At 49.2% G+C, this 22,760-nt stretch overlaps 1 protein-coding gene across 4 annotated transcripts in view; it reads left to right on the forward strand.

Moving 5' to 3' along the window:
- The window catches only part of Fam160a1 (family with sequence similarity 160 member A1), a 256,696-nt gene extending 233,936 nt beyond the window's left edge, over nt 1-22,760 (forward strand). For all 4 annotated transcript variants that reach the window (XM_033760037.1, XM_010627911.3, XM_033760038.1 and 1 more), the window contains 5 exons: nt 851-1,041; nt 3,583-4,698; nt 10,847-11,025; nt 11,356-11,494; nt 17,024-22,760. In XM_033760037.1, coding sequence (XP_033615928.1) covers nt 851-1,041; nt 3,583-4,698; nt 10,847-11,025; nt 11,356-11,494; nt 17,024-17,277 — 1,879 coding nt within the window. In that variant the 3' untranslated portion in view covers nt 17,278-22,760. The remainder of the gene's footprint in view (nt 1-850; nt 1,042-3,582; nt 4,699-10,846; nt 11,026-11,355; nt 11,495-17,023) is intronic.

Raw genomic sequence — 22,760 nt, forward strand, 5'->3', positions numbered from 1 at the left:
AAAAAAAAAAAAAAAAGCCATGTAAATACTGCACTCTACCCAGGAAGCCCACTGATGTGTTCCCGCTGTCTTGTCTTCAGGTCCATGACACTAAGATGCTTTGGTCCCTAGCCAGCAGAATCTTGGGTGAAATGGAGTCTGGTGCTATTTGCCAAGCCCTTAGCCACCACGCTTTTTCCTGGCCACTCATGAGAATGTAAGAGGTTTACACTAAGCTAGGTATGGTGATGCAGCCTGTAATCCACAGTATGCTGGGAGACTGAGCAGGAGGATCCTAAGTTCCAGCCCAGTCTGGGCAACTTAGAAAGACCCTGTGTCAAGATTTAAAAACAAAAAACAACAAGTTTACGCTGCAGAGTTGTTGCGTGCTGTCCACTGAGCCAGAGTTTACAAGATCAGAAGACAAAAATGCTGAAGCAGGCCCTTTCTCAGGTAGCATATTATTATGTAGAGGCAGCAGATGCTCAAAGTGTGATACAGGCATAGTCCTTTACTGGGAGAGTGGGAGAGGTCCTCTTTGCCTGGGAACAGGGAGCTGGGAAGTCAGCTCAGAGCAGGTGGTGCTGAAGCTGCAGCTTTATAGGATGACAGTGTCAGGAAGGAAGAAGGAAGCGCACCCCAGGTGAGGGTCACAGTGGGTGAGAAGGTGCAGAGAGAGACAAAGGGAGAGGAGGAGTTGAAGAAAGGGAGCGAATGGATCCCGCTCTGGCCAACGTGATGAGCAGAGGAGAGTGTGGTGGTGGGGGCGCGTGTCCTTCCTGGGGCACCACTGGTCCTGAACGTGCTTCACCCTGTCCCATCCTGGGTTAGGACCCTGTGAGACTGAAGGCTGCTCTCTCTGTTGTTCTAGGTACCTGGTCCCCTGCAATCACATGATGCTGAGTCAGAGGTGGGCTGTGAAGGAGAGAGACTGCTACTCGGTGTCTGCTGCCAAGCTGCTCGCCCTGACCCCTGGCTGCTGCGCCAGCGGCATCACCCTGACTCTCGGGCACCAGGAGCGGGATCACATTCTCTGGTCAAAGGGCGCCCATGATGGCTCAGGTAGGAGCTTGCCAGCGATGCTCTTTAAACAGCACACCAGACCCCAGCTTTTTGGGCTCCTGTGTGTGCAGTCCCGTTTCTGTGGTGAGGGACTGGGAGTCCTCTGCTTCATGAACTGACGCCTGGTCAGTTGTCTCAGACCTTGATTGTAAGTGGCCTTGGTAGTGGCACTGTGTAACGTCTGTGTGTGATAATGTTCCTGTGCATGTCTTCCAAAGCAGAATCAAAGTTGTGGGTATGGGCATGGCTGTGGGAAAAATGAAATTAGGCCTTACTTTCATTTCCAAGATGATCCATGTGTGGATTGTCTGCCAGTCCATAATATATGACTGTAAAATTGAAAATTGTGATATGGCAACATTGTCTGAGTAATTTGATTGACATAATGGGGGTTCCATAAATATTCTGTTTTTATAGGAGTTATATTATGCACGGACTCTTTGCCAGCTATAATTCACTTTGTATAAGTACAATTTTAATGCTGCCGCTGTTAACCTCAGTCCTCTAGCCGGCAGTTGGTGGTGAGGGGCAGACATTTGTGTGTCTGTGATGGTCACATGGCTGTTTCAGTTCAGGAGCGCTCAGCCTATCCTGGGACCACTGGGAAATGGCTTGGGCCTGTTGCTGAGTCAAGTGTTTCCAAGTTATACTCTGATATTTCCTCCAGTAACGTCATCCCGCCCACCCAGCCACACCATTCTTTAAAGTGCATTTAAAGGCTGGGCTGCTTAACTAACGAACTGTAGCACATTTGATATAAATGTAATATTGAGAAGTTAATGTTCTTATATATGATCTTTAGATAATGATACCATGGATGCATGGAAATTAACAATTTATGTGACTGTATCTTAAATATATTTTTCTGTTACTCAAACTAGTGTGGATATCTTATTTTCTCATTCAGAAGTTATTTTTAAAAGCACATTTGAAAATGGGTGTCATTTTTATTTACTGTGAAAGTTGTTTCAGGAATGATTTTGTAGCTAAACTTGCCTCAGAATTCAAAATTCAAATTAAACGTGATGTCCACAACTTGCCCGGTTCTCTCTCTCTCTGTGACAATATTTAATGCTTTAAAGAAAGTATTTCATTTTCATAGATGAAGAAAACTCGAGTGGGGAACTGGCCTGCTTGAGGTGACATTGATAGGAGACGCACTGACTCCACATTCCGTGCCTTCTGCACGTCCTGGCAACCAGGGTTACCCTGCAGCAGGTGGAAACCTGAGGGTGGGCACATGGCTGGCCGGTGTAGTCCCCGTGCCCTGGTTAGCAGCTGAGGTTCTGAGTCATGGCACTGCCACTGTGTGGGGCAAATTACGTCACCTTCTGAGCTGTTCTCATCTGGAAAACAGGAGCTACCCCAAAGGGCTGTCCAAGGACAAGTGAATTAAGACACACAGTTCCTAGGAGACTGTGCGGCCTATAGTAAGTACCCAGTAAAATTGTTAGAAGTTGTTTTGGGCGTATTATCATTTAAGGTAGATAAGAAACATTAACCTTTTTGCAGTACAGTGGTAAAAAATAAGTTACTTACCGACATGACAGTGTGCACTCAGTCCTGACCCAGCTCTGTTCAGGTCCTGGAGGGAGCGACATTGCTGTGAGCACGAGGCCTGCCTTGAGGGCACCGTATTTTTGCCCTGGCCCTGGTGGGATGGGGGATCAGTGTTCTTCACCTGCAAGCCTCCACTTCATCTGTGTGTGGGGAAAGTAACGCTTACCGCAGAGGGTCCCTGGTTAAGGGTGACTGGATAACGTCAGTGCATTGACAAGGCACCTGTGCCATTCTGGCTGGTCAAGAAATGGTAGAACACGGGCTGGGGATTTAGCTCCGTGGTGCTGCCGCCAGCTTCCCAGGTGCAAGGTCCTGAGTTCGATCCCTGATACCAAAAAGAAAAGAAAAAAGAGAAATGACGGAATTACATTTTCCTAGTCTTTTTTTCCTTTAGGGGAAAATGTAAACTTGAAAATATTTTCACAGTTATTTGAGTAATGAGTAAAATAACTATATTGGCAGTGACTATGACTTTTAATAGACAATTTGGTAATGTTCATAGCCTGAGAGTCCCCAGGAAGGCAGAATGAGTTAATTGGCTTTTCTAAAAGATCAGTGTTTCTACAGAAGACCTGGTTCCCAAATTGATGGGTTACCAACCTCCCACTTTAGAGTCAAAGTGCAAAAACTGATTATTATGCACTCTGTGGGAGGGGCCCCGCCAAGTAGTTATGTATGGTGATCCCCTCACCTCGAGAGGTAGCCCTGTAGCTCTTGCTTCTCTAAGGACTGATGTCAACAGATAGTCTTCTGTGGGCTGTGGCCAGGATTTGGACATTTGGTTTTATATCTTCTGTGAGGTCAGACTCTCTGTTCAATTCTCAGTACTTCGAAGCAAAAGGAAACAAAAACTAAGCACCTTTTGTTATTCAGATATCATTTTATCAGAAATCACCAGCCACATGGTCACAGCTGGCACAGGTCACACCCCAGTCTTGCACACTTGTCACCTGTTGCTCTGACAGCTGTTTGTCCCCTCAGGGCCCATGGAGCCGCTGCCCGAGGCACCCTCGCCTTCGGCCTGCATCGTGGAGTATGGGAAGACCCTGGACATCAGCTACCTGCAGTACCTGTGGGAGGCCCACACCAACATCCTGTGCTGCATGAGGGACTGCCGTGTTTGGTCTGCGCTGTACGATGGGGACTGGCCCAGCTCTCAGACGTTTCTGCACAGCCTGCCGGAGGATGGCCACGTGCGATCAGAGTGCCCTGGCCCCCAGCTCCCACAGCACCCGGGGACAGGCGGCTCTCAGCCGGCTCCAGCCAAGGACAAGGGCCAGACAGAGCTGGAGTGGGACGACAGCTATGACACTGGCATCTCCTCGGGGGCGGATGCGGGTTCCCCTGGGGCTTATGATGGCCTGGAGACTTCTGACCCCCCAGTGCCTCTGGATCCCCCTAAGCACATCCAGGAGATGAAGAAGAATGCCATCTCTCTCTTCAAAGGGTCCTACATTGAGGAGTCGGACTTCCAGGATGATGTGATGGTGTACAGGCTCTGTGCAGAGAAGGATGCGGAGGAGGAAACTGTGAGTCTGCCCGCTGAGGCCCAGCCCGAGGTTCAGAGATCCCCTGTGAACAGCGGGCCCCACAGTCCCCTGCCAGAGACAGATTCGGAGGGGGAACACAAGAGGGACAGTGCAGACCTGTTTCAGAACACGTCCAAGGGCCCGGTGCAAGAGGATGACACGGCCCCAGGGTCAGAGTCAGAGCCAGCAGCCCCCACCTCTGAGGCAGAGCAAGGCCCAGACCTGCCTGGAATCAGCCCGGAGAGCAGAGACTTCAGTGTGCAGTATGACCAGATCATTCGAGAACTGGATTCGGGCTCCGAGAGCTTGATGGAGCAGAGCTTTCCCACGCTGGAGCCCTTGCTGCTCCCCAGAGAGGAAGAGGGTGGGGAAGAAGAGCAGCACGGAAAGGAGGAGGATGAGCAGGAGGAGCAGGAGAGGGACGTGGAAGCAGAGGAGGAGGAGGACTTTGACTCTCTCATCGCAGAAGCTCCTACTGCAGAGAGTGTACCTTCCCCGTTTGGGGTGAGAGAGGAGACTACCCTTGCCGGGCACCATCCCGGGAGGACTCTGGGCACTCCGTTCACAGGTGACCATCTTAAATTGCTCCGTGTGGTCAGGGTTTGAGAGTACTGTGCCTGAGGGAGCAGGAGTGTAAGGCACGTGAAAGAGCATTATCTGCTTACCTAGCAGGCAGAGAGAAGATGTTTGGAAAGAGCAGAGAGGGGTAGTCTTATTTTTATTTTGTCAGTTTTTGAAACGATCGCCTGATTTTTTTTTTTTTTAGCAAGTTGGGGAGGGGTTAAATTTTGCTATTTAGTAACTTGATATGCCTGTGATGAACTAATCGGACTGATTTAACCCACCGGAATCCAGTCTTGTTTATTTTTTAACCCCATATCCTTTAGTCTCATTTTTCTTCTTACCACTTGTACGTGTACTCTTTTTTATTACGGTCTCCTGCTCTCGAGTGCTGGTTTCATGCAAGGAGAGGTGTTTGTTCTGAGCTCTGCGCTGGGCAGTGAACAGAGCATACAGCAGGTGCCCAGAGCACTGTGCAGCGGCAGTAACTGTGCGTACACATTGAGGCCACTGGGGTAGTTGCGCCTTTGCCTGGGAGCTCATCCTGATAATCGTAGAATCTCGCCCCCACACAGGGAGACCAGAGCTGCACAGGTCATCACTCTTCTGCAGGTGTACGGATAGGTGACGCACTCACCGCTGCAGCAGGTCGGAATCACAGGAAGAGGCAAAGGTGCAGGATAGGTGATCAGAGGAGCAGGTCAGTGAGGAATTGGTTAGAAACATTAGATATTAACCAGTAAAACCAGAATCTGCAAGTGAAGGAATCTCTACAGATGAAGGCCCAGTAAGGTCAGAGAGGGACCCCTGATGAATGGTAGTCAGTAGTGAGGCACAGTGCTGGAAGAAGCTGGCGACACAGACAGTGCGGTCCCGCCTGGCCTGGGCAGTGTCCTGACTCTGAGCCGAGCGGTGCAGCCTTGGCAGGCCCAGCCTCACTTCCCACTGAGCACGGACCGGGTGGAGGTGGGGGCATGGCCACTGCTGCTGCAGGTCCCCTATGGCCTTGGGGCTGCACATTGCCTGGCATGGGAACCAGCATGGTGAGAAGGGACTGGGCCCCACTCCCCGCTCCCAGGAGGGGATGAAAGCAGTCTTCCCTTGGTCCAGACCAGTAGGCTTAATGCGATTTCAAGGGGCTCTTCCACCTCCTCCCCCAGTATTTGTTCTTTATTTATTGATGCCTGAAGACTTGTTTGAACAGGGGAAAGCTTTTAATACCACAATTATAAGGCTTGAGGAGAGATCTGGCTGAGATAACAGTTCAGTGTGAACAAGTTTTAATTAAAACTCAATCAGTCAATCCTAAGTAAAAAGGATTAGATCATCTCACGTTTCCCAGTTGTTGCGGGGCAAAGGGAGGCAGCTGGAGAGATGAGTCAGGAGAGGGCAGAAGCAGGAGCTCCGTGTGCTCTTCTGGCCTTTTGGGGCATCGGGGTGCCTGTGTGTCTTAGCTTTCTAACATTGTGGAAAATATCCAAGGATAACAACTTGCAGGAGGAAAGATGTATTTTGGCTGATGGTTTCAGTCTGTGATTGTCTGGTGCCATTGCCTTTGGGCCTGTGGCAAGGCAGAAACAGCATGGCAGAAAGGGCTGTAGAGAAAAGCAGGAGAGCAGAGAGGGCCAGGGAGGAAGGGGCTGGGAATGGGTGTCCACAGGGTGGTGTCCTGGTGCCCTACTGCCTTCAGCCAGGCCCCACCTCTTCCTTTCCCATCACCTCCCAGTAATGCTCTCGGATTGGAGTCTCAGTCCATTCATAGGTCATCCACAGATGAAGTTAGGGCCTTCCTGATCCACTCATGACCTTCCAAGAGCCCCACTGCTAATGCTGCTGTCCTGGTGATCAGGCCTTCCTCATGAGCCTTTTGGGGACTTTTCAGACCCAAACCAATAATGCCGTGGCTATGGAAGCTGTTCTTCAGGCTGTGAGCTTTCTCACAGTGGAGCTGCACCCCTGGGAAATGTGTAAATTAAGGAAACAAAGTATAGCTGGGGGCTGGGGCAGCTAATGAGACACCTTATTAAATAACATCAGTGCTTTACATATGATACAACTGAAAGTGGATGAAGCACCCTGGTTCTTTGATACAGCTGTGTAATTATAATGAAAGCCTTGTCTTTTCCCTCCTCCTTCCTTTGGAAGGAATTTATACACAGCTTCAGGAAACATCTTTTTCTTTCTGTTTGTGAGCTTTGTAGTTTCCGGACTTTTGAGTGTGTTCTGTAGCATTTGGCTTAACTTCCTTCTCTCCAGTGAATACTGATTTTTTTTCTGAAATTAATGCACATTCTAGCAAAATCAAAGCATTCCATTTATCTAATTTTTAAAAAATTCATATATTCAGCCTTTTTTATTGATCTCATAATATTTGGCAGGTTCTATACTTAACAGCTAAGGACATAAAATGAGAAGTGTTCAATCTTTCAGAGGAGACACCAGCAAGGAACTGTATTCTCTCAGTGAGAGTCCTTATCAGTATTGTACCCCAAGACCAAGGCGTCCAGAGGAGGGGCGCAGAGGACCCAGGGGTACATAGGAGCCCCTAGCAGGGAGGAGGGAGAGAAAGCCAGCATGTGTGGCTGATGTCAGCTTGCAGGGACTTCTGGGTCAAGCTGAAGAATGCAGTTCTTGTGCACCCAGCCCTTGAAGCATTAAAGTTGGGAGAAATGTGGCCAGGTCTGAAAAAGCCAGTCTTGTAGTGGTGTGGGAAGAGGTTGGTGCAGGAGAGGCTCCTGTTTTGTCAGAACTGAGGATGCATTGGTGCTTCAAGCTGCTCCTTCTATTTCTAGGAGTGGTCTCACTCTTCTGTGCCAAGCTTTGTATGTAGAGATGTTCACTGCAGCACCCAGTTTATAATAGAAAAGGGCTGGAAACAACCCCGATGCCCAGCAGGAGGAGTCCAGTATGTTATGGCCCTGAGATGATTGGGACAGCTCTGTATGTGCTGGTGTGGGGCAGTCTCATGTGTGAGCATGCTACACAACAGTGTAGAAAGGACATTGTAATTTCTTTTTAAAATACCAGGGTGCACACATACATGTGTGTATACACACGGGGCAAGGTCGTGTGTTGGCTAAGAGCACTGAAAATAGGGTCTCAGTTTGAAATTCTTACTCCATTTACTATCTGTATTCTCTCTTGCCTTCAGGAGAAATAATAAACATACTTCCTAGGGTAGTTGTATTAAGGGAGATGATACATAAAAAGCGTTTAGAACCCTGGCTGGCACATAGAATGTGCTTAATAAATATTTTCAAAAATTCACCTGCTTTATTCATAAGACATTTCTGGAGGTATACGCAAGAATCTGTTAGTACTGGTTTCCTGAGGGTGGGGTGGATTTCACTTTAAATCCTCATACTGTATTTAAAAATGTGTGTGTCTCCCAACCTGTATCTATTTTTATAATCATTTTAATTGCTATTAAAGTAGAAGTCCAAACAGGAAATGATGAGACTGTGGCTTCAGGCAGAGCTGGTAGGGAGTGAAGGTGAAGACTCACACTCAGGAGAGGTTTCCTGGGTGGAGTTTGGTGAGCTGGGGCACAGAACTGATGGCAGGTCTCTTCTTGGGGTTGGGACATGCAGGGCAAGGGAGCACAGGGACCAACGCAGGGGTAGGGTTCCTTGGGGAGAGAGAATAAATGACAGGGGTAGATGGAGATGGCCTTAGTCATCCTGAAAAATTGAGTATTTTGTGGATGGTATGTTAGCTTTCTGCTATGATAAGAAGAAACCTGAGAAAACAAATTTATAAGGCATGAAATTTTATTTTCGCTCACGGTTTTAGAGGTTTCAGTCCATGCTTGCTTGGCCGTGTTGCTTTCCGGAGAAGGACAGCACCTCATGGTAGGAACATTTGGCAGAGGAAGCTGCTTGCATTATAGTGGCAGGAAGTGAAAAAGAAAGATGGGATAAGGTCTCACTGTCCCCTTCAAGGGCACACCCCCAGTTATAAAACTAGCCCTGGGTTCCACCTCCTAAGCTTTCACCACCGCCCAGTAGCACCATAGTCTAGGGACCAAGCCTTCAGCACCTAGGTCTTTGGGGGACATTCAGGACCCAAGCTAACAAATAAGGCATTTATATGTCTCAGGAGAAGAGAGAAAAAACCCATCACACCTGTGGCTTTCTGAGTTACAGCTCAGCCTTCCAGTTTTCAGCTGTTTACCAGTTGCCCTAGCAACTGCTTTTTTGCCAAGTACTTTTTAAAAAAAAGTTCTAGAAACCAAGAATAAAGTAGGGATTTGAAATGCTTTATATCTCCATGCCAAGAAGCTAGCATCATTGGTGGATTGCGATGGCTTGGCCTATGTGCTGTTACTCACGTGAGACAATGACCAGATCCCGTTCTTCTCTGAGAGTGTGCTTCCAGCTGTTTTCCTCCCTCTCTGCAGTAGTGATGGGATGGATGGCTTATCTTCTTGATCACCGACAGTCAGTGTGTTTCACATCTGTAGGATGGCTGGGTAAGGACAGGCATAGATTGGGACTGGGGCAGTGGAATTAATTGGCCATTCACTTTAAGGACTTCACAGAGACTCTGCTCCCTGTGTGTGCCTTCACTGACCTGTTTCTGGCCCATCTAGACAGAGGCAAATAACAAGTCAGGGACTGCAGAGGAAGAGATAAGGAAGAGGGGAGACAGTGCCCCAGAGTGGAGGGTGATAGAAGCGTTCTCCTGTAGATCCACCTGGAAAGCCAGAACCATGCTGGGATGCATTTGGAAGAGTACATGAGCATTTCTGGGGTTCTTAACAGAAAATGGTTTGCTTTCCAATGGGGGTTTCTCCAAGTCTAGAGTTTCTGAATGTGTTTGCCAGTCCCTTCCAGGTTTTTGTAGGCTTCTCTAAGCATTTATTGACCCCCCTCTGCCACGAAAAGTGAATGTAGAGCTCTGCTTCTCATCGCATAGATGAAGAAGTAGAGGCTAAGCCTACACACACCACAGCAGGTGGTGCCTCTCCTGGATCTGAGACCCAGTGGAAACATCCTCAATGTCCTTCAAGACAGGAATATCAATCGTAGTTGCCCTGTTTGTCACCCACCCGGGCAGAGGTTTGGTGTTCCCATTTCTCGTGGTGACTGTTTCCCAGCAATGGACCTTACCCTTGCACACTAACAGGACTTCTGAGTGAAGCACCTCGTGTTTGTGTTAAAGTCACGTGGATGGTGGTGAGGTCTTCATAAGGCCTGCTTAGTTACTAAAGGTTATGTGATTTTGTTATAAATATGCCATAGTTTAGTGGCTTTATCAAGAGCTCCAGTGGGGGAAATACAAAATTCTCATTGATTTTGCTTAATGGAACATTTTTATGGCAAAAATTTACAACATCTTTAAGTAGTTTTATTAATGCCAGATTTTTTTGTTTTCCTTGCCTTTAGTGAATGCAAACATAAAGTATATTAATTTTCTAGTGATCCAAAGTAGCAGAAGCACTTTAATGCCTAATATTTGTATGAACAGCTTTGCAGTCATGCATATGGGTTTTCTTTCTGAAGAACTCCATGGCATACCAGACTGCATCCCCTAAGGCTGAGTCCCCTCTTTCTTTCTCATCTGAAAAATTAAAGTGTGATCTCTGGTCACAGTTGCTAATGCTGTAGTGCAGAGCATCCTCGTGTCTGTCTTTCCCGTCCTTCCCCATTGTTACACTCAACAAGCAGTCTTTGTAGAATGCCTGTTCAGGGTTTACAAGTTTCTGTTCAGTACATTTGCTTTGGTTGTGTTTGGTATTCCTTAATAACAAAGATTTTTTTGTTCCCCAAACTTTTGATGGGCTCTGATGTTTGTGCAAAACCTTACATAGTTTATAGCGTCTTGAGATGATGCGTTATGTTTGAGCACTGGTGACCACAGGAAAATAGAAACAGTGTACAAAAGCATATTTTTATAAATGTCTGATTTTTCTCAAGATCCATGATAATTTTAAAAGTACTAAATATGCTTATGGCGTCAAAATACTAGTCCCCATGAGTGATGTCTTGTCTTCCGCCTGGGCCTGGTGGCAGGGAAACTCTGGATGTGTGTGTCCTTTGGGTTTGTACTTTATGGTCCATGGTGATTGGGCTGTGGCTCTGGAGGCTCTGCAGGTGATGAGGAGACAGGTCCCCACCCGCCCAGTCATCCCTGCAGCTCTGTTCTCCCCACAGGCCCATTCATCAGTGTGGTTCTGTCAAAGCTGGAGAACATGCTGGAAAACTCGCTGCACGTTAACTTGCTACTTATCGGGATCATCACACAGTTGGCCAGCTACCCCCAGCCCCTTCTGCGCTCCTTTCTGCTCAACACCAACATGGTCTTCCAGCCCAGCGTGCGCTCCCTCTACCAGGTGTGTATGTCCACAGAGCCCACAGCGTACCTGGCCAGTTTCTACTTCCTCTCATGGTTTTTGTTGTTTTCCAGAAGTCCCACTGTCCTGATTGCTTTCCTTCCTTGTTTATTATATAGCTGTGTAGATTATTCCAGACAAATTGCGAAGCTCCATATAGTTTGACATTTTGAGGGTGTCCTACCATGAACACCCAGGCAGTGAAAAATGAGCAAATGCCCAATATCATAATAGTTCTCATAACGAGGGCCATACCCGAAAGATATATGGATAACTGAGAGTGGAGTTCCATTGTGGAGCACTTAACATCTTTACTGTTGCTCTTGACAGGTCCTTGCATCTGTGAAAAACAAGATTGAGCAGTTTGCCTCTGTGGAGAGAGACTTCCCAGGCCTCCTCATCCAAGCCCAGCAGTACCTGCTCTTCCGGGTGGACATGTCTGATGTGACCCCTGTGGCGCCAACCAAAGGTCAGCCACTTCCCCCACTGCTCCCTCCTATTCCCCACATGGGTTTGCATTCACTGTTGCTGCCCCTGCCCCAAAGCATCCAAAGACACTTTCACTTTCCCCAGCAGCAAGGAGCCTCCTCTTAGTGTTGCTAAATGTAAAGGCCAGCAGCTGGCCTGTGTCCCCCTTGGAGGGTCTGGTGAGGCACTGGTTTTCTTGAGTGTGGTTCAGGGAAGGAGCTGATGTGTGGGTTGTCACTGGGCTATGAGAAACAACAGCACCTTTGTGCCATTAGCGGTGTTACGTGCACTCCCTGAGCCATTTTTTTTGGGCAGCTCTGTCCTGAGGTGAGCTTCTGTTCTGTTTATTGTGTTTTCAGAGGCTCTGAGGCCAAAAAACAGATGTGCTTTAGGACTGTGTGAGGTGAGAACTGCTCCTCTGGACCAGGAGGAGTAAAGTTTGTGTGCAGCCCAGATCCCTGATGATGTCTTTGTCGGCCCCAGAGGATAGGCGAGGCTGGGCCATGCGGGTAGCTGTCACGAAGCAGGATGAGGGCAGCCGAGAGTGGGGCCTGGCACTGCTGCCTCCTCTCGGCTCTGGGTGGGCGGATTTGATGTCTGTTGTCTTCTGAGTTGTGACCTGGGCCTTGGTGAGCACAAACATGCCTCACTGCCTTTTCCTGGCGCATAGAGTCAGGCTCTCATGGTGAGTGGGTGGTAACAGGATAGGGCCCTTTCCTCTGGGTTTCAGACAGATGGTCAGGAATAGGATTGGGAGTGAGAGGCAGAAATAGCACCCAGCAGTTTTTAAATCTTTAAAAGAAGCCGAAAAGGACCCCAAACTGTGTGTTGCTACCAGATCCTGCCTCTGTGTGGCTGTTTGATCTTAATCATCTTGCCTTACTGGGCCCTTGACCTTTCCGTGGGGCTCAGGTAGGGGTGGAACCCAGGGCATGGAGCATACTCAGCACATGCTGTACTACTGAGCTGCCCACACCCCCTTGCTTTAATGAAGGCTTTGTCTCCCATCTCTCAGGTCCTTTCTGGCCATAGCCAGACTGGGTGTGATGAGTCCTTGGGGTTCTGCGAGGCTGACTTTGAAGTGGGCCATGTGCCACTCACTGGTAGACCAAGGGTCAGGCTCAAGCTGTTGAACTTGGAGCAGAGCAGGCACAGCTGCAGGGAGGGCAGGCAGCACCCTCCTTTTGGGAGAGGTGAGCCTGAGGCCCTGTGAGTCTCTGGGGCACACAGATGGTCGGTCTGTGGGTGGAGTCCTCCTGACTAGGGCTCATGCTGTGACATACTGTATAAGGAGGGTGTCTGTTGACTGTATGTGGCACAACCACTGACACAACTCAGTGGCTTAAAAAATAGCCCTTGACCATTGTGTATGTGTGGGTGTCAGACCGCTCCTGGGTGCCGTCGGGGTGGCTGTCGGCCAGGGCGACGGTGGTAGGGGTGTGTCTCACTGTCCAGCAGGTTAGTCTCAGCCACTCAGCTTGTGGGCAAGGAGCATGGCAGACTTCCTGATGCTCAGGCTGTGGGCTCTCACAGGGTTAATTAAGCCTGCTGCTTTTTGTCAGCTAAAGCTTGGCACAGGGCCAGCCCGGTTCAGGAATAGAGCAGAAGCCCCACCTCCCGATGGAAAGAGTTGCAGAGGACTCTGGCCACTTCTGCAGTCTGCTATATAACGAGGTGGCTTCTGGCTCTGCGCACAATGTTTTTACCTCTTAGGCTTGGTGTTCACTTATGTTTGACAGTTTGTAAGGTGCTTTCCCAGGCAGTCAGTGTTTATTGTCATACTGTGCTGTGAAATGGGGAGGAAAGGGGACATTAGCGCCATTTTCAAATAGGGAAGCCAGAGAGAGGCCAGGCCAGTCAGTGGGGTCATGGAGCTTGGGTGCCTGGGGGGCTGGACAAGGGTGTGCTGAACTGGAGGCATTGTGTTCTGGGTGGGCGGTGGCAGGTGCCGCTGTCACCTTGGGCTCTGGCTTCAGGCTTCCCAGCAGCCATGGGGTGAGGCATGTGCCTGGAGAACTTGTTCTCACTACATAAGGTCATCAAGTCAGTCAGCCAGGGTTGTGCTTTTATTTATTTATTTGGTGGTACTAGGGATAGAACCCAGGGCCTTCATACTGAGCTATATCTCCAGCCCTTTGTAAAATGTCTTGAGGCAGGGACTCACTAAGTTGCCCAGGCTGGGCTCTAACTTGCAGTCTTCCTGTCTCAGCCTCCTAGAATGCTGGGGTTACAGGCATGTACCACCATGCCTGGTAATGTTGATGCTTCTTAAGGTCTGGGACACTGGGGACTTTGGCTTGGAGGAAGATTCGCTTGGGAAAGAAGGCTCTCATCCTAACTTCTTTTATGTTATCAAAGTGACACCCTCCCTTGCAATTTGAAATTCTCTAAACTCACAGTGAGGTACTGTAGTTGCTGTCTCTGAAGCACTTCCTGTCATGCGACTGCCTGTAAGTTAGCAGAACTGGGGAGTCCTGGAGTCACTGGCACACTGAACAACTTAGAATCACGGCAGAGGGTAACATAGTAGGCTCTCTGTGTCCTTTCCTGATGCTGCTGCCAGATGAGCTCCTAACGCACTTCCCTCCTCACTTCCGAAATCTCCCGGGTATTAGTCTGGAACACCTTCTGTCACAGCTTTCAGGAAGCACTCCTCACGCCGACCATGATACTTCCCCTCCTCCGAGCCCTTTCCTTCCGGTACTGTGCATGTGTGCTAGACTCTTGCGTGAGGGGCGTAACTCAGGTTTGTGCACCCACTCGCCTCCTGGCAGCCTCCTCACTGGTCCCCAGCAGCTGGGAGAGGACCGCTGCTCACGGAGACTGCTTCCTGTTACCAGCTGCCACTCCCCGTCAGTGAGACTGTCGGGTCTCTCAGATTCCGCCACTTGCAAGGCTTCTCTTTTCCCCTTCACATGCTTTACAAACCGGACTGTATGTATATGCAGTCCTTTAGCTGACTCTCATTCTAGAAGGGAGGCCTGGTAAGTGGCATCCTGTTTTACAGAGAAGGAGACTGGGGCCCTACACGACAAGCTGGTTGCCAGGAAGGGACCATTACTCAGTCTGCTTGCACTTGACTCAAGAGCTGAAGATGCTTCGCAGGCAGCGAGAGGCTGCTTCCCTGTGGCAGTCCTCACGGATGCGGTGGTTGTTTGTGGCTGTCAGGGTTTCCCTCTTGTCCTCAGGCTGGTGCTCTTCTTCAGTAGCAGGGACTGGATGCTGGGATTCAAGCTGCGTCGGTCAGCCCTAGCAGTGACACAGGTTACCCTAGATTAGTGAGACATAGTAAAGCCTGTTTAGAGGAGAGCAGTGACTCTGAGTGGAAAGGTGAGCCTAGCTCTGCAGAGGGTCTCCAGGAGTAGGAGGACTGGTGTTGGTCATGCCTTCGCCCCCTCGCCCAGCAAATGCTGATACAGAAGAGTTGTAGGCTGTGAAACACATCATCAAAGGGCTCAGCCCTTACACGGCTCAGAGTGTATGTCGCAGAGGAGACAGAACATGAACCACAGTGCCAGGCTGAAGAGCAGTGCCAGCCCTCGTTGGCTGCTAGACTTCCCGGACTGGGAAGCTAGAGCAGGGGAGGACTCCTGGGACAGGGCTGGCGGTGTGCTGTGTAGTCAGCGGCAGATGACCGGAGACACTGTGGTGTTGCACTCCCCAGTGAACATACCTGTGGTCTCATTTAATTCTTAGGGTACTCCGTGGGCTTTTGACAGGTGAGGAGCTGAAAGTACAGAGGTAAAGCAACTTGCCTGAAGTAGCTCAACCAGTAAGTGACAGTCTGTGTCTTTACCACTCTAGTAGGACCTCTGAAGCTAGCAAGATCTAGGTGAACAGATCTGGAGGAAGGGAGCGCCAGTGGAGGAGCCAGCATGGGCTCTGTGGGTTTCGGTGTGGGTTTGGGAATGGTGCCTACCTGTGTCCCATCCTTGGTTTCCAGGCCTGTGAAGAGTGACAGTCGCTGAGGGCCAGGGCAGGTGGCGGTGAGCGGTGCTTTCCCAGCCTGACCATGGTCCTCAGTGACATCAGCACCTTTGCCCTCACTGTTGTCAGGGGACAGTGGGAGCTCCTGCCAAAAGGCTGTAGGAAGCAGATTCTCAACAACTTTTCCACTTCTTTATGGCATGAACTGTGCTAAGCTTTAATCTAAAATGATATTTAAAGCAGTAAAGTGGAAGATTTTTTTTAACACTAGAGACTATAGTAGTGAGATGTGGAAAGTACTATAAATGTCAAGAATTTTTAGTACTATAGTTAAGCAACACTTTGAAAAGAGTGTTGAAAAATGGGGCTGAATTCTAAAAGCAGCCAAAATAATGAAGAGCTTCAATATAATGATTTAGAAGGAATAATGAGAGTGTTTGGGTAGGGGGCAGAAAAAGGCATAAATAATTCTGACAAATATATGAGGGCTGGAGATGTTCAGGAATTAAATAGTCGGGAAGTTGAACCATTTTAATTAGTAAAACTGATTTGGTATGAAAATGTAAATCACTTGAATGTGTTAGAGCTTGGGCTCCTATCAACTTACACCTTAGACTGAAACTGAGACAGAAACTCCTAGAAACCTTCTTACATGCTGGCTTCCAAGCCATTTGTTGCCACTAGATTCCATTGGCCGCAGGAAGTTCTGACTCTAGTCTCTCCAGCACCCCAGTGTCCTCCCCATCATTCTGGATGAGGAGAAATCTTCTACCGTCCTTTTGTATGGAAGACTGGAGGTCTGACGGGGGGCGGGCAGGAAGCCCTCCAGGCCAGCATGGTGCAGCAGCTGCAGGGTGCACCGACCTCAGGGGCGGGGCTGCACTGTGTGGCCTGGGCTGGCTTGTGGAGATGGCACAGCAGTCGGCTGGGCACAGGGACCCCAGGAGAGCAGGCCGGCCACACAGTGTCCCTAGAGAAACATCCCAAGGATCCAAATCTTCACCCAATTGATGGAGTGGCAGGAGATGCCTTTTTCTTTTCTGCCCTTTTCCCACAGTCTGGGTGGAGAAGTCTCTGTCTCTCTGTCTCTCTCTCCCTCCCTCTCTCTCTCTCTCTCTGTCTCTGTCTCTCTGTCTCCCTCTCCCTCTCCTCCTCTGTCTCTCCTTCTCTGTCTCTCCCTCCGTTCCTCCCTCCCTATCTCCCTTTTTCTCTCTTTCAGGTGGGTATCACTGTTACCCAGACTGGGCTCCAGTGACTGCTCCCTCCTGAACGTCCTTGGCAGCTGGGATGAGAGGCACACACCACTGTGCCCAGCTGGGAGGCTTCTTGAAGAACCTGTGTTCTTGCCATAATTTCTACTCAGGGATGCTTAGATTTTGGGTAAATCTCACATCACATGTTGTATGCTGGGTACCTGCTGAACAGATAGGTGTGTCACAGGTGTGTAAGGGCTGTGTCTTCAAGATTTGGTCAGTTAGGGCAACTGCTGCTAAGGCTGACCCCTACAAGAGCTCTCCTTGCCTCCAAGCACACACACACTTCATGTAGAAGGTAGACGGAAGGTTGTGGAGGTTCTCCATGACAGTCTTCTTTCTGGTTTCAGATCCAGTTCCGGAGGCTTCCAGAACCGGAAGTAGCAGGAACCTTTTGGATGGTCCCCCAAGAGTGCTTCAGCCCTTCCTGACCAACAGAGCCAAGGTGGCCGGGGCACCCCCAGACCTGCCCCTGCCGGTGAGGAACACCATGCTGGCTGCCGCCCTCTTCCCCGAGTTCCTGAAGGAGCTGGCTGCACTGGCGCAGGAACACTCCATTCTGTGCTACAAGATCCTGGGGGACTTTGAGGAATCCTGTTGCTAGTGTTTTAAAAAATTGTCTTCGTAGACTCTTGTTTTGTAAGGTTGTAGTATCTTGACTGAATGTTAAATGCAAAGCTGCTTGTCAGATTCCACTTTGATGTTTCCTGACGATACTTGATTTACAGGGAGATTTCTGTCTGTCTGGCCGGGTCTTCCTTCTGTGCATTATATAGAATGTAAGTCTCATAAGCTGACTGCTTCCCTAGGCGGATCGTCTTTGCTCATTTTCCCCACCTCACACGTTTCTGTTATCTTCCCTTCCCTCTGAAGCACTCGGCCTGCTGCTCAGATCGTACCGAGCACCGATTCCTGACGTGCTGTGGCAGAAGGCCACTCTCAGAGCACACGAAGGTGGCTCCCCAGCATCTGCGCCCTGCTCTGCTGCCTTCCGCATTTTGGCTTTCATTTTATAAAAGGAAGAATTAAGATGGAGCTGTTCTCGCCTCCGTCACAGGAGCACACATCCTGTGCCCCTCTGAATCTTCCTTCTGGGACTCGTGTTCTCTCCACACTCATTGCCTTACGATACAGAAAGCCCCCCAGTCCCAGTCTCTGCCTGGGTTGTCACTTGGAGTTGGAGAGGAATCAGTGCAGAGAATAATTTCTTGTTGCTTGAGAGCTTTCTTTAATCCCTGCAACACTGCCTAAACACTGACGATAGCCTTATTTCAGTAAGATTTGCACTAAGCAAAGTGTGCCTATGCAAACTGTTACTTTAGTTTTTAGGAGTTCGATCAGATGGAGAAAGTGTGCTGTTTTATTATGCAAGAAGACAGTCATCATTTTTTCCAAGTGTTTTAGGAAACATTAAGTTGTGATGTGCTTCCATAGTGAGTTTTTTTTGGGAAAGACCGGAGTGGGGGCAAACGATAAAAGTCAGCTAAATGCAGCCTGTAAAAACCCTGGTCATTATTTTGAATTGTTTTCCTTTGCTAACATGTTGCACCTTATAGAGAAATAGGTGGGCACAGCCCACTTAGGGAGCTGGGACATAAACGTATCCAGGTCACTGCAGCCCTGCAAAGCCGAGTGCCTGCTGGTGGCTGCTCCACAATACTTCTGAATGCAGCTTCTCCAGAGGACCCTCAAGCCATCACTGCTCTTCAGCCTCCTCCAAGAGGCAGGATGGTATCCAGAGCCATGGCCACCCCAAGCTACCACCAACAGGGAGATGCACAGATAACGGTGGGTTAAAGTGAGACCGTACACAGCTGATGTAGATGGGTATCACATTGCACTCTCATCTGTCCTGGGCCCAGGTCTGTGGGGGAGAAGCAAGGCACAGGATGAGCCTGTTTGGAGGGAGACTGGAAAGCTGGGCTCCTTCTGATCCCGTTGTCGGCGTCTGTGCCGGGCCTGAGGCCAGCTGCAGGTATGGTGGTTGTACCCAGGGCACTCGTGTCTCAGGCCCCTGTAGAGAAGAGAAGTGGGAAGGTGATCCTCTGTGCTTTGGGGATCTTGAAGAGGCTGTGTACTGAGAGATGCAGAGCCAGTCTGGACCAGGAAAGCCATCGGGAGTCACCTTGGCATTGTTTCATAGCCCAGGCAAGAAACCCATTTACCTGTTTGTGGCACACGTCTGACTTCACATTTGCTTGTCATGAAAAAGGGTTTTGCCCGGCTGAGGCACCACAGCCAGAACATCTGAGGCACAACTCACTGGTCTGCCTGTGGCTTCCTAATGCCTCCTTGTATTTACACAGCCCACACATCTCCAGCAAGAAGAAGGTAGGGAAAGAACGGTTAAGCTGTAATATATTATGCTCAACTTAGTTTTGCACAAGTACACATCTGGTTGGTTGGACTTACCGGTCACAACATAGTGTTCTTTAGCTGCATTATCTGGTGGCAGGAGCTACTGCGTGGTGAGTGTTTCTTTATTGTAGAGCACCATGGTGCCCCACGTGGAAAGTGCCCATTAGGACGGGGATTGACTTTGTGCCTCCTGTTTTTTTCAGTCAGTACTGAAGCAGTTACTTTAAAAGGGGGACAGATGCTTGGAGCAGGAGAGAGGTGGGAACATGTGGCTTCTGTGGTGGGTTACCCGTGGCCCACTCACCACTGCCCTCCTCACATCCTGAGCTGGAAACTGGCTCCTGTTTCCGTAGCTATCACAGTTCTCCGCCAGGGGACTGTGCCCAGAGTATTGCAGAATGAAGTCGGAAAGCTGACCTGGAAGTACACTGCAGGACATCAGAAAGGCCCGTGTGGTTGGGCACAATTGCCCAGAATGGCTACTTGGGGAAAATAGAGAGTGGTGCTGGAAACAGGACTGGAACAGACCCGCAGCCGTTTGGAGGAGGAACGCTGTCTTAGGCAGATGTGAAGGTGCCAGCCAGGTGGGTGGTGACGAGACTCCCTGAAGGGGAAAAGACCACCGAATGAAGTAGAATGCTCCAGTCCTCAAGTCAACAGGCAGGACCCTTAGAGGTATCTTATTTTTGTTTCGTTTTTGGAAAAAGTTTTGGGAAGAATTTTAAAAAGCTTTGATGTCCAAGCTCGTGGCTCCTCTCCCTGTGAGCAGCCTGTGTCCACTGCCCTGCTCCTCACTGGAGGGAGACCTGAGGGGCACAGAGCTTCTGCTGCAGTCCTGGGCTGGTATCACTGTCTCCCCCCATGTCCCAGGAGGGAAACTGAGTGGAGGGCTCCTGGAACATCCCAGCATTAACCTCAGTTCATAATTCAGGGACTGACGGCAGTCTAGACGCAATCTTCTGGTTCAAAGTATGAGAGCACTGGCATATTTAAAATTGATTTTTTGAAAATGTCCATGTGATGTTTGCAAAATCTAAAACAGAAATTCCACCTTAGGTCCAGCCTAAAGCACAGTTTCATGAGAGGAGATTACAATTTCCCAGCCGTTAGGTGGAGAGGCTAGAATACCTAGCTACTCAGAGGTGTGACTTTCTTTTTATAGAGACTTTCTTTCCCTTGTATTTAGGAGCACTGTGAAATTGTGCCTGTTAGGTTGAGCATTATTTTAGAACCTCCCCTGACATGCTCAGGTTGGACTTGAGGCATTGGCTGTGTGCGGAGGACATAGGCAGCACTTTCCAGGCCCTCGTAGTACCCTTTCCCTAGCAGGGTTTTGACTGAGGTCAGATTTAGTTGGTTTTTGGTGCTATGACTTCACGAGGCCTGGGTGTGGTCAGGAGTGTGCTCTCATGCACGTGATCTAGAACCCAGATACGCAGGTCTGGGGTCCCACCCGAGGTGGGCATCCAGTGTGGTCAGGTTGAAGTGTGCAGTCTCTGTGCAGTGTTGTGTGGACTGACCGCCAGACCTGCGTGGAGGTTCCGGTGGCAGACGGGCTGCTCTTCACGTCGGCGCTCAGGTCGTGTTCAGTAGGTGGTATGTGATGTTAAATACCTTCCAGTGCCCCAGTTAGCATTTAAGGGCAGTTCAGTTTGACTGCTAAGTACCAGCTCTGTATTTACAGAAATGTCTGTCACACTCGCCATTTTTATGAAGTACTCGATTGTAGGACAGCTGTTACTGCATGTGCTATGCCAGTCACTGGGGGGATCGGTGTGATGTGGGGGTGCTGCAGGCCTGGGCCAATTCGGCAGTGTTGTCTCTGCCCGAGGCCTTGTCAGCTTTTAAGTCACTGGCCCCTTCTTAGGTGCCGGTCTGTAACTGGACAGCTTAGAACACGTCACACCAGTTCATTCCACCCCAGCACATCAGTGACGAGTTTTAAGAGGATGGAATTGACGTTTTTTCTTTCCTTTTGAATGACCATTGTAAACCTAATGCTTCAGAAAAAGCTCTTGGAAGGCTAAGAATGGGCTTTTGGATAATTTTGCCTCAGTAAATCCTCTCTACATTCAGACATCTACTAGGCCATTATGTTTTGGAGGACAGATTATCCTGGCAGTTCATTTCCTGGTAAAGCCCTGTTTACTCAGTTAAGCTTTCAGAGAGGTTCTTTAGGGAAAAGGATGACTGGGGTTCGGTGCGGGGGGGCTCCCAGTTTGGGCCTCACTCTCATGCCCCCAAACTGATTTTAGCAGGGCGATCTTCCTGTCCCATTAGGATCACTGTGAATGTTGCTCCTAGCGGAGCTGTCAGTGCAGTCTGCAGTGCTTTCAGGCATCTTTTGGGGAGCCTGGGTTTAATGTATCATTTCAGGACTCAAAGGTGAGGAAGCTCTTGGGCCGATCACACATTTCAGGGAGCTGAGGCTGACATTTTATTGGATAAGTGTACAAAACAAAGACCCCCCCCCATAACCAGGCTCCCCCTTTTCACTGGAGGTGTTTGAAGGAGAGAATTTAGTGTTGATGACCTTAAATGGTCTTTGCTCAGCTGCGTGACTAGGGATGCATTTGGCTAAAACTTGTGGCCACTTCCAGGAATGGGTGAATAATAGCATGACCTTTCACAGAGGGCCGGCACCTCCTTCCCCATAGTCATGGGGGGGCGTCCCCTGAAATGATGAAAAAGTCAATAAAAACTGTGGGTCGTAGTCACAAGTCATATGACAAATTAACCAAGTTAAGCGAGGGAGGGTCTGAACATTTCAGTTTTCTTGCAGATTAGCAGTAACTACTGAAAAAAACAAGGGGTGAGAACTCAGCCAAAGTCTTGTCTTGGTCTAATAACCTGAGTATTTTTCTATCTATACCTCGAGAGGCACAAACATTCACTTTGATGCCCAGGCTTGGACAGATGCAGAAAGCTCCTTTCTAGAGCCAGTGACCCAAAACTTCCTGTCTAGTAGTCGACCCCCCAGAAGACTGTTTTGTGAATCAGACAAGTTTTTCTCGAACTCTCTTTGCAGCGGGGTGCAGTGTTATCTTACCTTCCTCCAGAACCATCCAGCCTCCGTACACAACAGAACACAGGGCTCGGCTTCGCAGAGCTGTCCCGGGCAGCCTTTCCAGCACACCCCTCCCACGGTCTCATCATTATACACCAACCTACCTGTCGGCGTGTGTACAGGGCTGTGTACACGTGTGACTCCGTGACAGGTGGCAGTGGTGTGAGTGTGGCACCAACTCATACATTTTACTAAGTTCCCCTAAATGGCAGAGAAGGACCAAGCTAAATTTGTGCTCCTGCAAAAATGAAGTTGTATTTTACTGAGGTGCGTATAGCAGAGCTGTACTTGGTGAATTTCTTAGGGTGTTATATAAACATACCTTTCAAGTATCTCGTCAGCTGTGATAGCAACACACATTCTGGTTTTCAGGGTTTCAGAAGTGACAGAAGGCAGTGGTCAGAGCTAGTTAGGAAGTAGTCTTGCAAAGATCAAGTGTTTTTAATGGCGTTTTTCTGTGGGAGTAATTGGTCCATATGCAGTTTTCACTTGACATAATAGTTTGGGGACGCTGTCTGAATCTGACTATACCTCCACTTAAAGCTCTAGGTTTGAAATGGTCTGCAAAGATCCTTCAGTGCTTTCCATAAACTTCTGGTGAAAAGAAAACTGAATTTTATTTTTTCTTCTAAAATAAAGGGCCTGGGCCGGGGATTTAGCTC

This window comes from Fukomys damarensis, unplaced genomic scaffold (genome assembly GCF_012274545.1).
Source record: "Fukomys damarensis isolate Sample0158 unplaced genomic scaffold, DMR_v1.0_HiC HiC_scaffold_38, whole genome shotgun sequence".
Lineage (NCBI taxonomy): Eukaryota > Metazoa > Chordata > Mammalia > Rodentia > Bathyergidae > Fukomys > Fukomys damarensis.